General features: G+C 40.9%; 1 protein-coding gene across 2 annotated transcripts in view; it reads left to right on the forward strand.

Annotated features, from left to right (window-relative positions):
• The window catches only part of PTPRJ (protein tyrosine phosphatase receptor type J), a 200,694-nt gene that overhangs the window by 143,220 nt on the left and 40,472 nt on the right, over positions 1-17,002 (forward strand). Inside the window, exons 7-10 of one of the 2 annotated variants that reach the window (XM_049891178.1) lie at positions 144-401; positions 9,192-9,449; positions 13,412-13,654; positions 15,767-15,970. In XM_049891178.1, coding sequence (XP_049747135.1) covers positions 144-401; positions 9,192-9,449; positions 13,412-13,654; positions 15,767-15,970 — 963 coding nt within the window. The remainder of the gene's footprint in view (positions 1-143; positions 402-9,191; positions 9,450-13,411; positions 13,655-15,766; positions 15,971-17,002) is intronic. The other variant, XM_049891177.1, reaches the window with a different exon arrangement.

Below are 17,002 nucleotides of genomic sequence, written 5' to 3' on the forward strand. Positions count from 1 at the left end.
ATATCCATTTTATTAAATGCAGAGGAGCAAAAAGAAATGAAAAAATCACATGTAAACCACCAGCCAGAGATAATCACTTTGAAATAAGCTGGCCTTTATGATGGTTGATAATAGATTTCCTTTTCCTCTTTTTCTTGGCCCAGAGTCCAGCGCGGTGTTTGACATCCGCGTGGTGCGTGTCACCACAACGGAAATGGAGTTGGAGTGGCAGAGCACAGACAATGCTTCCCAGTACACCTACCATTTAGATATACAACCTGAGGTCAGCTCTGATGAAACGGTCACTCATCACAAAGCAATCACTCTAACGGGCCTAATGCCGGGCACCGTGTATAACATCACAATCACTCCAGAAATGGGTGGTGTCCGAGGGAACTCCAGCTCCATTGCAGCATACACACGTAAGTCTCTTAGGACGGCATTTTGGCTTGGAGGGTGGGAAGTAAGTATTGGTTAAATGATCAGATAAGGGTTGATTGTGTTTCTGGGTTTCAGGCTTAATTTGAAAACATTGGCCTCAGCGAAGGGCTTGCTGTTTTCATGGGGCAGAAGCCCTGTGAACTTGGCATTGTCTTTAGAAGCAGAAGGTGTTTCTATGACAATGAAAAACATAACTGTTGCATTAATTCCTTGAGAATACAGACTAGAGGAGGGTCACGTTGTCACAGCATAAAGATTCTTCCAGGTTGAGAGGTTTGCAAAGGGAAGTGCTTTGCTACTATTTGACCAATATTTACGGTAAAGATGGGCAGTTTATAATATCTTTTTTTTTTTTTAATTTTTATTGTGGTTTAAGTAAAAGTTTACAAATCAAGCCAATCTCTCATACAAGAATTTATATACACCTTGCTATATATTCTTAATTGTTCTCCCCCTGATGAGACAGCATACTGCTTCCCTGCACTCTCTGTTTTCAAGTCCATTCAGCCAGCTTCAGGCCCCTCCTCCCTCTCATCTCCCCTCCAGACAGGAGATGGCAACATAGTCTCATGTGTCTACTTGATCCAAGAAGCTCATTCTTCACCAGTATCATTTTCCATTCCATAGTGCAATCCAATCCCTGTCTGAAGAGTTGGCTTTGGGAATGGTGACTGTCATGGGCTAACAGAAGGTCTAGGGACCATGGCCTCCGGGGCCATTCTAGTCTCAGTCAGACCATTAAGTCTGGTCTTTTTACGAGAATTTGAGGTCTGCGTCCCATTGCTCTCCTTGTCCCTCAGGGATTCTCTGTTGTGTTCCCTGTCAGGCCAGTCATAGGTTGTAGCCGGGCACCATCTAGTTCTTCTGGTCTCAGGCTGATGTAGTCTCTGGTTTATGTGGTCCTTTGGTCTCTTGGGCTCATAATTATCTTGTGTCTTTGGAGTTCTTTGTTCTCCTTTGCCCCAGGTTGGTTGAGACCCATTGATGTATCTTAGATGGCTACTTGTTAGCATTTAAGACCCCAGACACTACTCTCCAAAGTGGGACGCAGAATGTTCTCTTAATATATTTTATTATGCCAATTGACTTAGGTGTCCCCTGAAACCATTGTCCCCAAACCCCCTCCTCTGCTACACTGGCCTTCGAAGCATTCAGTTTATTCAGGAAACTTCTTTGCTTTTGGATTAGTCCAGTTGTGCTGACCTCTCCCGTATTGTATGTTGCGTTTACTTTCACCTAAAGTAGTTCTTATCTACTATCTAATTAGTGAAAATGTCTCTCTCTCCCTCCCTTCCTCCCCCCTCTCATAACCATCAAAGAATATTTTGTTCTCTGTTTAAACTATTTCTCCAGTTCTTATAATAGTGGTCTTATACAATATTTGTCCTTTTGGAACTGACTGATTTCACTCAGCATAATGCCTTCCAGATTCCTCCATGTTATGAAATGTTTCACAGATTCATCACTGTTCTTTATTGATGCATTGTATCCCATTGTGTGAATATACCATAATTTCTTTATCCATTCATCCATTGACAGGCACCTTGGTTGCTTCCATCTTTTTGCTATTGTAAACAGTGCTGCAGTGAACATGGGTGTGCATATATCTGTTCATGTAAAGGATCTTATTTCTCTAGGATATATTCCAAGGAGTGGGATTGCTGGATCGTATGGTAGTTCTATTTCTAGTTTTTTAAGGAAGCGCCAAATCGATTTCCAAAGTGGTTGTACCATTTGACATTCCCACCAGCAGTGTATGAGTGTTCAAGTCTCTCCACAACCTCTCCAACATTTATTATTTTGTGTTTTTTGGATTAATGTCAGCCTTGTTGGAGTGAGATGGAATCTCATTGTAGTTTTGATTTGCATTTCTCTAATGGCTAATGATCAGAAGCATTTCCTCATGTATGTGTTAGCTACTTGAATGTCTTCTTTAGTGAAGTGCCTGTTCATATCTTGTGCCCATTTTTTAATTGTGTTATTTGTCTTTTTGTAGTTGAGTTTTTGCAGTATCATGTAGATTTTAGAGATCAGGCGCTGATTGGAAATGTCATAGCTAAAAACTTTTTCCCAGGCGATAGGTAATCTTCTTACTCTTTTGGTGAAGTCTTTGGATGAGCATGGGCGTTTGAGTTGTAGGAGCTCCCAGTTATTGGTTTCTCGTCTGCATTGTTAGTAATGTTTTGTATACTGTTTGTGCCATGTATTAGGGCTGTTAGCATTGTCCCTGTTTTTTCTTCCATGATCTTTATTGTTTTAGATTTTATATTTAAGCCTTTGATCCATTTTGAGTTAGTTTTTGGGCATGGTGTGAAGTATGAGTCTTGTTTCATTTTTTTGTAGATGGATATCCAGTTATATCAGCACCATTTGTTAAAAAGACTGTCTTTTCCCCATTTAACTGAGTATGGGCATTTGTCAAAAATCAGCTGCTCTTATGTGGTTGGATTTATGTCGGGATTCTCAATCTGTTCCATTGGTCTATGTATCTGTTGTTGTACCAGTACCAGGCTGTTTTGACTACTGTGGCGGTATAAAAAGTGGCGGTATAGTAGGTTCTAAAATCAGGTAGAGTGAGGCCTCCCACTTTGTTCTTCTTTTTCAGTAATGCTTTACTTCTTTGGTGCCTCTTTCCCTTCTTTATGAAGTTGGTGATTTGTTTCTCCATCTCATTAAAAGGTGTTGTCAGAATTTGAATCGGAATTGCATTGTATGTATAGATCACGTCGGGTAGAATAGAAATTTTTACAATGTTAAGTCTTCCTATCCATGAGTAAGGTATGTTTCCGCTTATGTCGGTCTCTTTCGGTTTCTTGTAGTAGTGTCCTATAGTTTTCTTTGTATAGGCCTTTTGCATCTCTGGTAAGATTTATTCCTAAGTATTTCATCATCTTGGGGGTTAGTGTAAATGGTATTGATTTGGTGATTTCCTCCTCGATGTTCTTTTTGTTGGTGTAGAGGAATCCAACTGATCTTTTGTATGTTTATCTTGTATCCAGAAACTCTGCTGAACTCTTCTATTAGTTTCAGTAGTTTTCTTGAGGATTCTTTGGGGTTTTCTGTGTATACGATCATGTCAGATGGAGGTAGAGATACTTCTTCCTTATCAATCTGTATGCCCTTTATTTCTTTATCTAGCCTGATTGCTCTGGCTAGGACCTTCAGCACAATGTTGAATAAGAGTGGTGATAAAGGGCATCTTTGTCTGGTTCCTGATCTCAAGGGAAATGCTTTCAGACGCTCTCCATTTAGGGTGATGGTGGCTGTTGGCTTTGTATAAATGCCCTTTATTATGTTGAGGAATTTTTCTTCTATTCCTATTTTGCTGAGAGTTTTTATCATGAATGGGTGTTGAACTTTGTCAAATGCCTTTTCTGCATCAATTGATAAGATCATGTGGTTCTCGTCTTTTATTTTATTTATATGATGGATTACATTAATTGTATTTCTAATGTCGAACCATCCCTGCATACTTGGTATGAATTCCAGTTGGTCCTGGTGAATTATTTTTTTGATATGTTGTTGAATTCTATTGGCTAGAATTTTCTTGAGGATTTTTGCATCTAAGTTCATAAGGAATAGAGGTTTGTAATTTTCTTTTTTTGTGGTGTCTTTACTGGGTTTTGGTATCAGGGGTATGCTGGCTTCATAGAATGAGTTTCATAGTATTCCGTCCTTTTCTATGCTCTGAAATACCTTTAGCAGTAGGGATGTTAACACTTTTCTGAAATTTTTGTAGAAGTCTGCAGTGAAGCTGTCCCGGCCAGGGCTTTTTTTTTGTCGGGAGTTTTTTGATTATCTTTTCAATTTCTTCTTTTGTTATGGGTCTGTTTCGTTGTTCTACCTCTGTATGTGTTAGTTTAGGTAGGTAGTGTGTTTCTAGGAATTCATCCATTTTTTCTACGTTTTCAAATTCGTTAGAGTACAATTTTTCATAGTAATCCGATATGATTCTTTTAATTTCAGTTGGGTCTGTTGTAGTATTGCCCATCTCATTTCTTATTTGGCTTATTTTCTTCCTCTCCTGTTTTTCTTTTGTCAGTTAGGCCAAAGATTTATCAATTGTGTTAAGTTTTTCAAAGAATCAGATTTTGGTCTTGTTAACTCTTTAGTTCTTTTTCTGTTTTCTATTTCATTTAATTCTGCCCTAATTTTTATTATGTTTTTTTTTTTCTGGTGCCTGAGGGTTTTTGTTGTTGTTGTTGCTCTCTTTCTATTTGTTCAAGTTGTAGGGATAATTCTTTAATTTTGGCCCTTTGTTCTTTTAGTATGTGTGCATTTATTGATGTAAATTGACCTCTGAGCACCGCTTTTGCTGTGTGCCAAAGGTTCTGATAGGAAGTGATTTCTTTATCATTGGATTTTATGAATTTCTTTATTCCATCCTTAATGTCTTCTCCAACCCAGTCTTTTTTGAGCAGGGTATTGTTCAGTTTCCAAGTGTTTGATTTCTTTTCCTAGCTTTTTCTGTTATTGATTTCTACTTTTATGGCCTTATGGTCAGAGAAGATGGTTTGTAATATTTCGGTGTTTTAGATTCTGCTAAGGCTTGTTTTATGACCTAATATGTGGTCTATTCTAGGGAATGTTCCATGTGCACTAGAAAAGAAATTATATTTGGCTGCTATTGGGTGGAGTGTTCTGTATATGTCTGTGAGGTCAAGTTGGTAGATTGTGGCATTTAGATCCTCTTTGTCTTTAATGAGCTTCTTTCTGGATGTCCTGTCCTTCACTGAAAGTGGTGTGTTGAAGTTTCCTACTATAATTGTGGTGCTATCTCACTTTTCAATGCTGTTAGAGTTTGTTTTATGTATCTTGCAGCCCTGTCATTGGGTGCATAAGTATTTAATATGGTTATATCCTCCTGGTATGTTGTCCCTTTAATCATTATATAGTGTCCTTCCTTATCCTTTGTGGTGGATTTAACTTTAAAGTGTATTTTGTAGGAAATTAATACTGCCATTCCTGGTCTTTTTTGATTGTTGTTTGCTTGATATATATATTTTTTCCATCCTTTGAGTTTTAGTTTGTTTATGTCTCTAAGTCTAAGGTGTGTCTCTTGTAGTCAACATATAGATGGATCTTTTTTTTTTTTTTTATTATCTATTCTGCCACTCTCTGTCTCTTTATTGGTGCATGTAGTCCATTTACATTCAACGTAGTTATGGATAGGTATGAGTTTAGTGCTGTCATTTTGATGTCTTGTTTTGTGTGTTGTTGACCATGTCTTTTTCCTACTCAATTTTTTTGTGCCGAGTAGTTTATATATTTTCTTTTCCTTTTATTCATTTTGTTTCTGCTGAGTCTGTATTTTTTTCTCGTATTTTATTTTGATGGTTAGGATAGTCTCCTTTGAGGTTACCTTAATATTTACCCCTATTTTTCTAAGTTTAAAAACTGAACTTTTATTTCTTCATATCACCTTGTCTTCCTCTCCATATGAAAGATCTATGACTACATTTCTTAGTCTCTCTTTATTGTTTTAATGTCTTCTTTTACATAACAACATCGCTGTTGCCTTGTTTTGAGCATTTTTTTAATCTTGATTTATTTTTGTGATTTCCCTGTCTGGGTTGACTTCTGCTTGCTCTGTCCAGTGTTCCAGTCTTGGGTTGATACCTGATATTATTGATCTTCTAACTGAAGAACTCCCTTTAGTATTTCTTGTAGTTTTTACGAATTCCCTAAAACTCTGTTTATCTAGAAATATCCTGATTTCCCCTTCATATTTGAGAGATGGTTTTGCTGGATATATGATTCTTGGCTGGCAAGTTTTTTCTTTCAATGCTTTATGTAATTCATCCCACTGCCTTCTTGCCTGCATGGTTTCTGCTGAGTGGTCCGAGCTTATTCTTATTGACACTCCTTTGTAGGTGACTTTTTGTTTATCCCTAGCTGCTCTTAAAATTCTCTCTTTATCTTTGGTTTTGACAAGGTTGATTATAATATGTCTTGGTGACTTTCTTTTAAAATTTACCTTACGTGGAGTTCGATGAGCATCTTGCATAGATACCTTCTCATCTTTCACGGTATCAGGAAAGTTTTCTGCCAAAAAATCTTCAACAATTCTCTCTGTATTTTTTGTTATCCTTCCCTGTTCTGGCACTGCCATCACTCGTAGGTTATTTCTCTTGATAGAGTCCCACGTGATTCTTAATTTTTATTCATTTTTTAAAATCTTTTATCTGATTTTTCTTCAAATATATTGGTGCCAAGTACTTTATTTTCAAGCTCACCAATTCTGCCTTCCACTTGCTCAATTCTGCTCCTCTGAGTTTCTATTGAGTAGTCTAATCCTGTAATTTTTATTGTTAATATTCTGAATTTCTGATTGCTGTCTCTCTATGGGTTCTTGCAGCTTATCAAATTTTTCATTATGTTCTTGAATGATCTTTTTAATTTCTTCAACTGCTTTATCTGTGTGTTCCTTGGCTTGTTCTGTGTATTGCCTGATCTCCTTCCTGATGTCTTGAGGAGTTCTGTATATCAATCTTTTGAATTCTGCATCCGGTAATTCCAGAAATGCATCTTCATTCAGAAGATCCTTTGATTCTTTGTTCTGAGAGTTTGTTGAGGTGATCATGGCCTGTTTCTTTATGTGACTTGATCCTGATGGTTGTCTCTGAGCCATCTATAAGTTATTGTATTATTTTATTTTATTTTTGCTTACTGTATCCTAGCTTCTTGCTTTGTTCTGTTTTGATATGCCCAAATGGGGTACTTGAGTGAGCTAGCTTGATTATTTTCACCTTTGAAGTTCTGATGCCCTGTCAGCAGATGGCTAGAGCTGTTATCAGGTATGTCAGTCTAGGAGTCCATTCAGTTTTCTTGCATGAATTCAGCCCTGCTGTCCAGGTAGCTGGTCATCAAATGTATGGTACAGGCCCTGTCCTACAGTCTTAGAGGGGCAGGGGTGATTGGTGTAGGTACCAGTTTCTGGTTGCAGCAGGGGGTCATGCTCTGAACAAGGCGGGGGGCTGAGAACTGACCCCCGAGTGTCTCTGAGGAAAGCACGTCCCTCTTCCCTAGAGCATACAGGTGGGTGGGTTTTGCAGATGGACCATGGGTACCCAGTGCTTTTGGTTGTAAAGACTGAGAGGTACCAGTTATCCTTGGACCCCTGTCGTGGGTGGTGGGGCTACCTGAGTAGAGCCACCACTCCTTATGCCCCTGATGTGGGTAGGTGCGGACACTGTTTAATAGGCAAACAGTGTCAAATATCAAACACCCACCTCTCCAGGTCATTGCTGGAAAGGTTGCAGTCTGCCAGCAAGGGCCTGTTCTCCTGAAATAGGCCCACACCAGTCCACGCAGGAGGGAAATGTATTCAAAGTCTGCATACCATTTATGCCTGGACAGGAGCCGCTTCTGTCTTGAGCTCCCCCGCTTAGTGGAGCTGGCAAAAGTTGAACGTCATTGAGGAGGAATCTAGCTCTGTGTCGTTCTTTACAAATGAGTAACCCCAGATGCCTCTTGACCTCTCTCCCATGTGCTGTTGACCTTGCGAACACGACCTGTACAGTCTTTAGTTATTAGGTGTTGTGTCCTTTGAATAACTGACATTGAGCTTGCTGAGACTGCCTGTTAGCTTGTTAGTGCTGTGTTGATGTGCTATTTGTTGAGCACTTAGTATGTGCCAGACACTGTTAAATGAAACAGACAACTCCCTGACTTTTTGGAGCTTTGATTCTAGTGAGAAAGACAGGTAATAAACAAGATAAAACTCATTGCCATTGAGTTGATTTTGACCCACAGTGGCCCTATAGGGCAGAGTAGAACTGCCCCATAGGGTTTCCAAGGAACAACTGGTAGATTTGGACTCCTAACCTTTTGGTTAGCAGCTGAGCTTTTAACCCGTGTACCTCCAGGGGTCTTGATAAACAAGATAAATAAGAAACCATTATCATTGGATAATGATTAGTGGTAAGGAGAGGGGGAAAAGCAGGGAAGGGAGAAATGAAATGTTTATCCAGGGTACCCAGCAAAGGCTTCAATGAAAAGATGACTTTTGGGCAAAGATCTGAAGGACTTGAAGGAGCCAGCCACGTAGATATTGGGACGGAGAGCATTCCAGGCTGAGGGAACAGCCAGTGCAAAGGCCCTGAGGCTGGAGTGTGGCTGTTGTGTTGGAGGAAGAGCAGGAGCTTAGGGTGGCAAGAGTGGAGCCACAGGAGCTAGAGGATGAGGATAGGAGGTGAGGCCCGAGAGGTAACGGGTGGGGGCGTGGATGATGTTGGGCCTCGTCGTTTATAGTTTGGCTTTTGCACTGAAGAAGGTGGAAAGGATAGTGTTAAAATGGATGGTCAACTTTTTCACCCTTCCTGATCCTTGCCAATCTCAGGCTGCAAAAAGTGTGATGAAGGGAAGACTTCTATTTTTAACAGAGGGTACTTTCAAAGAGTAGCCCTGGGGAATGTTTTGCAGATGGGTTAGGAGTACTTCTGCTCACAGTTCCGATTGTTGGAGTCTTTATGAAACACTGCCTTATCTATTCTATTAGTGTGATCCTGTTCTTCATTAAAACTCTGGGAGGTAGGTAGGGGCAAATAATAGGAACACACCCACAAACATGCATGAATATGTATTTAAGTGTATTTTGTTGAAGGAAAGTATAGGAGGCAAATAAAGAGAAATTCAACTCTGTGATTTCAAAATTCATTTCTGGAATGTAGATATACAGAGGAAGCCTCACTCTTTCATTTCTTTTAAAAATAATTTTAGATAATTGTCACTCCCCCGCCCTTTTTTTTCTTGGAAACATTATTAAATAGATCCCGTGTTTGACATTAAAGCTGTTTCCATCAGTCCAACAAATGTGATCCCAACCTGGAAAGAAAATGACACAGCTGGTTCTGAGAACGTGTATGGAATAAAGAATGAAGTGGACAATGAGTCGTCAATCCTTTTTGCAAGTAAAAAAAATGACAGCATTACAGACTTAAATCCAGCAGCTTCATATACATTCTCTGTCACTCCAGAAGTAGTCGACAGGACTCAGGGAGAAACTATGGTCATAAATGTCACAACAGGTAAGTTTACTGGCTCCCGGGGGTGACCATGAACCATTCCTTATTGCCTTGTATCCTAGAGCCTTGTGTTTTCCAGCTTCCTGTTGGAAAGAGATTGGGTTTCATTAACTACGGAAGAGGAGAAAAAGTACAATGTTGTTTCAAGCCCAGGAGTTCAGGTGGCCAGATCATTCATTATTTAGGTCCTACGTGCTTAGAGAAGTTTTAACTACACCCAACTGTTTGTTCTATAAATCCTCTGTTATTATTGGTTAATGCCTACTTTTCTGCTAAGACTTGAGAGCGGAGGCCACAGTGAAAATGTGTCTTGATGGTGTCAGTAATTACTAATCTTTCTTAAAGCTCCCCTTGAAAGTTGGTGCTGTGTTTATATTCCTAGGAGTTTCTGTTGTGGATGACAGTTGGTACACTTGATTGAGGAGTGTGTGTTTCGAATGAAATGAAATGGTAATGGGGACAAGGTGATATACAGTTGGCGACTGTAGGAAATAGGAGGTGGTGATGTGGCAGGTGGCACCCATAACATGAGCCAAGTGTCCTTACTCCACCAAAAGCCCCTGAGGGCAGAGCCTTGTCAGAGCAGAGCTCACCAGCTGCTATTTATTGAGCATGTACCATGTGCTTAGCTGTCCTCGCTATAACCCCGAGGGGTGTAAATTACGGAGGCAGACTGCCGTATCTTTCTCCCACAGAATGGCTGGTGGATTAGAACCACTGACCTTTCGGTTAGCGGCCGAGCAGTTAACTACTGTGCCATCACAGCTCCTTGAGTTTAAATGAAGATATTACTTAAAGAACAAACTTAATATTATCAAGTTCATGCTTGATACGTTTTCCTAATACATATTAAAAAAAAGAAATGATTACAAGCTAAAATATGTGTGCTTGGCATCATCTAAACTCATGTTGCTTACCACCCGGGGTGTGCATGCCACCCTTTGGGAAACACTCCTTTGACAGATTGGGAAGAGCAGATGCTGGGGTTTGGGGGTTGATGTGACATAAGTGAGCTTGTCCCAGTCACCCAGTCAATTAGGAGTCTCCCAGTCCAGGCTGCCAGTCCAGTGCTCAGCGTATCTTGTTGCTTTTTGAATCTTGAGTACATTTTATACCTTTTATTTATTTTTTGTTTGTTTTTAAAGAAAATCTTAGTCTTGTATCCTATCCTTTGCCTCCGTCTTTTTTCCAGTACTGGGAGCATATATAAGTATGCTAGAATAACATTAGAAATCATTAGGGAAGCTTTTCTTAAATGAATAAATAGAACAGTGAAATAGGTTACAGGATACAAGGTATATACTATCTTTGGCCAACAGAAAATCTTCGCGACAATGTTTCTTTTTCCAGACAGAAAATTTACTGAGAAAAGCAAGGAAAAAATTATGTGGCAGTGTGGCTTAGAAGTATGCTTTTGGTCCACCTCTGGGTCATAGGCCTGCTTGGCACCTGCTCCTTTGTTGTTGTTGTTGTTAGGTGCCATTGAGTTGATTCCAACTCACAGCGACCCCATGTACAACAGAATGTAACACTGCTTGGTCCTGCGCCATCCTCACAATGGTTGTTAATGCCTGAGCTCATTGTTGCAGCCACCGTGTCAATCCACCTTGTTGAGGGTCTTCCTCTGTTTTGTCGACCCTCCACTTTACCAAGCATGACGGCCTTCTCCAGGGACTGATCCCTCTGATAACATGTCCAAAGTATGTGAGATGAAGTCTTGCCATCCTTGCTTCTAAGGAGCATTCTGGCTGTACCTCTTCCAAGACAAATTTGTTCATTCTTTTGGCAGTTCGTGGTATATTTAATATTCTTCGCCAGCACCATAATTCAAATGCATCAATTCTTCTATGGTCTTCCGTATTCATTGTCCAGGTTTTGCATGCATATAAAGTGATTGAAAATACCAAGGCTTGTGTCAGGCGCACCTTAGTCCTCCAAGTGACATCTTTGCTTTTTAACACTTTAAAGAGATCTTTTACAACAGATTTGCCCAGTGCAATACTTCATTTGACTTCTTGACTGCTGCTTCAATGGGTGTTAATTGTGAATCTAAGTTAAATGAAACCATGACAACTTCAGACTTTTGTCTATTTATCATGATGTTGCTTATTGGTCCAGTTGTGAGGATTTTTTTCTTTATCTTGAGGTGTAATCCATACTGAAGCATGTAGCCTTTGATTTTCATCAGTAAGTACTTCAATTTCTCTTCACTTTCAGCAAGCAAGATAGTATCATCTGCATATTGAGGGTTGCATTTATCTTGAGTTGAGATCTTTAGGCTTAGCAAACAATCACCTTGCTTGATGCTTTGTTCTCATATCTAAAACAAATATAATTAAACTTTACTGTTAAAGAAGCAATTTAGAAGTGTTTCAAACCATCCCGGGGGTTAGTGTTGGAGAAAAGTATAGATAGTAAAACATGTTTGGCTTTAAGACTGTTGAATATAAGCAACTCAGAACACCATTAACAGATTTCTGTGCAAGCTTAATAGGCAACTTTAAAGTTGGGCAGTATGTCATTACTGAGTAAATCTGTGCTCCAATTAATTCAGATATTCAGGGTACTTATATATAATTTCATCAGGAACTTTGAACCAAAAATTTTGCTTGGCTGCTGATTATGTCAGAGTACATAAATGTTAGAGCAGTTTGTGCTCAAACATGGTCAAAGCTTAAATAGGAATCTGACTAAGACAATCACAAGATCAGCGAGCTCCACAGGTTGTTAAGACCTGTGGAGTCCTGGAAACACTACATGTTCATTTAACCTTCGAGTGTTTTCTGAAAGAACAAGTTTCAAGTGTTTTAGTGAGTGTGATCACCTAAGTACAATTACGTGAAACTAGACGTCAAACCAAAAACCAAGCCCATTGCCGTCAAGTTGATTCCGATTCATAACAACCCTACAGGACAGAGTAGAGCTGGCCCGTAGAGTTTCCAAGGAGGGCCTGGTGAATTTGAACTGCCAACCTTTTGGTTAGCAGCCATAGGTCTTAACCAGGACACCACCAGGATTTCTGAATCTAGACAAGCTGCTTCTAAAGGTTAGTTACAGTTTAATACCTAAGTATAAGCTTTAAAAATTATTTTTTTATAAGCTTTAAAAATTATATACATAGGATTATACAGCACATAGGTTTCTGACATTTAATAAGATGACCTTAAGTGTCATGGGCAAGGGAACTCTCTTTTCATAAAGCAAAACTTATTTTCTTCCACAGTATTTATTTTTTCTCCTCATTTCTGCATAATGATATATTTCCCCCCTGTGAAATGATAGAAATACAGTGGACTCTGAAATAAAGTAAGTATTTTTAATGAGCCACAGTGAGCACCACTGACTGCAGTCATTCTTTTTTTTTTTTTTTTATAATTTTTATTGTGCTGTAAGTGAAAGTTTACAAGTCAAGTCAGTCTCTCACACAAAAACCTATATACACCTTGCTCACACTCACACCTTGCTACACACTCCCAATTACTCTCCCCCTAATGAGACAGCCCGCTCTCTCCCTCCACTCTCTCTTTTCCTATCCATTTCGCCGGCTTCTAACCCCCTCCACCCTCTCACCTTCCCTCTAGGCAGGAGATGCCAACGTAGTCTCAAGTGTCCACCTGATCCAACAAGTTCACTCCTTACCAGCATCCCTCTCCAACCCATTGTCCCGTCCAATCCATGTCTGAAGAGTTGGCTTTGGGAATGGTTCCTGTCCTGGCCCAACAGAAGGTCTGGGGGCCATGACCACTGGGGTCCTTCTAGTTTCAGTCAGACCATTAAGTCTGGTCTTATGAGAATTTGGGGTCTGCCTCCCACTGGTCTCCTGCTCCCTCAGGGGTTCTCTGTTGTGTTCCCTGTCATGGCAGTCATCGGTTGTAGCCAGGCACCATCTAACTGCAGTCATTCTTAATGAAAGGTGACTACAAACATCTTGTCTCATTAATGCCCAATGTGTGTTTTTATAATAGAGCCTAACCCAGTCTCTGGTCTTCATGTCACCTTCATGGGGATGACAGAGGTTGCTCTTACCTGGTGTAATGAACATGGCACTGCCAACTGCCGAATGCTCTTTGAACATATTGGAAGCCAAGAGGATTTGACTCAAGACTCAGCATTCAATATTTCTGTCCTAAAGCCAGGGACTCAATACTGGTTCACCCTGTCTTCTCTAATATCAGATGAGATACAGGAAGACCCAAAAGGTGATGTAGGTAAGTAACAATAGTGTGCTTCTGTAAAAAAAAAAAAAAAAAAGGTATCAACTGTAAAAATGGTGTGATGGCAGCGTCTGATCTTGCCTAACTTCACCAGAGGAAGGAGAGAGAATCATTATCAGTGTCAGGAGCCCAAGGGCGATTGCTGTGAAGCAGAGGTCATACATACCCCCTCCCTGCAACTTTTTTACCTATTCCTACACCAGCTGTCCCTCCCGTGGCCCTCTGTACTCCTCTGCCGGGTTTGATAATTTGTTGCAATGGCCACACAGAACTCATGGTTATGGGATTTGTTAGGGAAGTAACAGGTTACAATTCAGGATCAGGAATACTCAGGATATAGCTCCTTGGTCAGGACAGCTTCTTGGCCATGCCTGCAGGCAGTCCTCTCCCTGGCCCTCCGCCCTTTGGCTCCTTGGGCCTCTTGGGCGGGCCAGCCTCTGTTCGGGTAGGTGTTACAAAGCTCTTTAGCCCTACTGGTTAGTGCCCAGAGGCACCCCACTCTGCCAGTAAGCTTCAACCCAAAGGTGCTCAGCTGTCTCACTCTGTGGGTTAGTGAGTCTAAGGGCCCAGAGCCACCCCCCTATAACCGCCTTACTCTGTGGGCTGGGAAGCCCACTGCACTGTTTCACCCTGGTCTCCTGGTTCTGCTGCTACTGTTTCTCTGTTGCTACTTCTTACTGTCTTACAATGTCTCTGGTGTTATAGCTCTCTCTCTGTCTCCTGGGTCTAGGACCCCAGGCCCAAAGGATGCCCAAAGGATGTACTCCACTCCTGGCTCTTCATTCTGGGTGGTAGTGAGGTCCCACCTTTTCCCGTCTCCCGTGCTGGAGTTGACTGTCAGTGACTTAATATTTTTAAAAGTGGTGTTTTTGTATTCGTATCACAGGATTTCTAGAGGGCTTTCCCTCCATGTTTTAATTTCTTCCCATCCTTGAGGAAGAAAGGAAAAGTGAGTACCTTGGGGCTCAGATTAGCGATAGGGCTTGAAATGTTTTGGAGTCCAGACTGGCCCTTTAGAAATGTAACCTTCAGTTGAACAAATGGTAGATGTGTTAATCCAAGAAGGACTACTGGAGTCACTTGCCACAGCATTGAAAAAAGGGCTGCTCAGCGGGCATATCCAGCAGATGGCTTCCACACTAAAGTTGGAATAGTAGTATGCAGACTTTATAGCATTTTCAGTGAGTCAACCCTGTGAGATGAGGACACGTCTTAATCCCATTTTACACTTAAGGAAGGAGAAGTACAGTGTGGCTGTTAGAATTCTTGATGGCAAGTGGCAGAAACCAGACTTTAAATTGCTTAAACTAAAAGAACATTTTATTGGCTTGTATTTATTTCCCTTCTATGGCCAGTGAGGCCTTAAAGAAAGAGACGAGTTGACTCTCATCTCTTCCTGCTTTTGTTTCTCACCTTCATTATCAGAGTGGCTCCCTCCATATAACTCAAGGAGAAATGGCCAGCCCAGTTCCCCTTTCTCATACCCCACACTTCCCCTAATAAGCGGGGGCCTGGTCCAGGGGAAAAATTCCTTGAGCGAGGCTTTCATTAGGCAAATTTGAATCGTATCACTGTGTCTGGAAAAACATGTTAAGAGTTGGGATGGGAGAAGATGGTGTCCCAAAAGAAGGGAGAGTGGTCCAAAATGGCTGAGTAGCAGAAGCAAAAAATGTCTGTGCAGCTACCTGGGGTATGGAGTTCCTGGGTGGTACAAATGGTTAACTCGTTCAGCTGCTACTTGTAAGGTTGGTAGATCAATTCCACCCAGAGATGTCTTGGAAGAAAGTCCTGCTGATCTACTTCCAAAAAAAATCTGCAGTTGAAAACCCTACGGAGCACAGTTCTACTCTGACAGACATGGGGTCACCATGAGTTGGAATTGACTCAATGGCAACTGAATTTTTTACCTAGGGTAAGCGTACAGAGCAAAATATCTGCCACAAGTCAGGTCCTTTCAGGATGCACCTCTGCCTGGGGGTGGAAGGGAACAGATATTTATGGAATACTGACTGTGTGATGTGCCATTGGGGTAGAGGGGAGAGTGAAGGAAGATAGCGGATGTGCTTCTACTGCAGTTAATATCTTTGCCTTTTGTGTTTGACACAGGAGCCAACAACACAGAGAGAAGCCCAGGAGAGAAGCCACCCCAAAACCACACTGCCCCTGCAGACTCATCCTGTCACCAGGGGTCCCAGGGCACAGAAGTCCATCTTGTTGGATTAAAGCCTGGTACACTGTACAAGGCCACTATTTATTCTCAAGCAGCAGATGGCACTGAAGGACAACCCCAGGTCATAGAGTTTAGGACAAGTATGTTGAATTTTGTAAAATGGCTTCAGCCATTTTCTAGCACAAAGTTTTGTTTTCTCTGATTCTGCTTCTGAGTTATTCTTTGCTTAGTAAGTCGTTTTGTTGTTAGAATTTTCTGGAAGAGATTTTAGACAGCAGACCCATTCAGTTTCTTTCAACTCCATAGCCCAGGGACTTCTTTCATTAAGCTCGAGAAAACATAAAGAGCAGATGCACAGGCAATAGGCACAGCCTCATGTCTTTCTTTCATATCTGCATCTGGAGTGGCCATGTTTGCCACTGAGATGAGCCAGCATATTATCTTTGTCTTATAGATATTTATTTTGTCAATGCTGGTTAAATTTTTTCCCTTGAGATAAGAAGATGAATTTTTTTTTTTTTTTTTTGCCTGACCTTGGAACTTGTACTGATCTTTCTTTTGAAAGATCTGTTGACATGCAAATTGCTGCTTTCTAGCTCTAACTTTGTTTAGTGGTAAAATGGTTAAGTGCTTCACTGCTAACCAAAAGCTTGTTGGTCCAAACCCGCCCAGCGGCTGCACCGGAGAAAGACCTGGTGATCTGCTCCCATAAAGATTACAGCCTGGAAGGTACTATGGGGCAGTTCTCCTCTATCACATGAGGGTCTCTTTAATTTGAAATCAACTTAATGGCACCTAAGAACAACAACAGAGTTACAATTTGTCAGCATTCTCACTCTGTAAACTGTCCAATATTTGAATGCTTCTTAGATTGTGCTGATGAGGGAGTAGAGGAATGCCTGGCCCCTACTTGCAGAGAGTGCCCAACCTAGATGAGGAGCCAAGACAGACATGCATAGAAAATTACATGATGTGGCTCTGTGGGTTTCAGGATCAAATGCTGCAGCATCACAGCCCTCATAGGTTTGGTTGTAAGCAACAAAAACTGACTTTACTTGTCTTCACCAAAAATATATATTTTGGTATATATATCTGTCATTAAACCCTGGTGGCATAATGGTTAAGTGCCATGGCTGGTAACCAAAAGGTCGGCAGTTTGAATCTACCAGGCG

This window comes from Elephas maximus, chromosome 7 (assembly GCF_024166365.1).
Source record: "Elephas maximus indicus isolate mEleMax1 chromosome 7, mEleMax1 primary haplotype, whole genome shotgun sequence".
Taxonomy (NCBI): Eukaryota; Metazoa; Chordata; class Mammalia; order Proboscidea; family Elephantidae; genus Elephas; species Elephas maximus.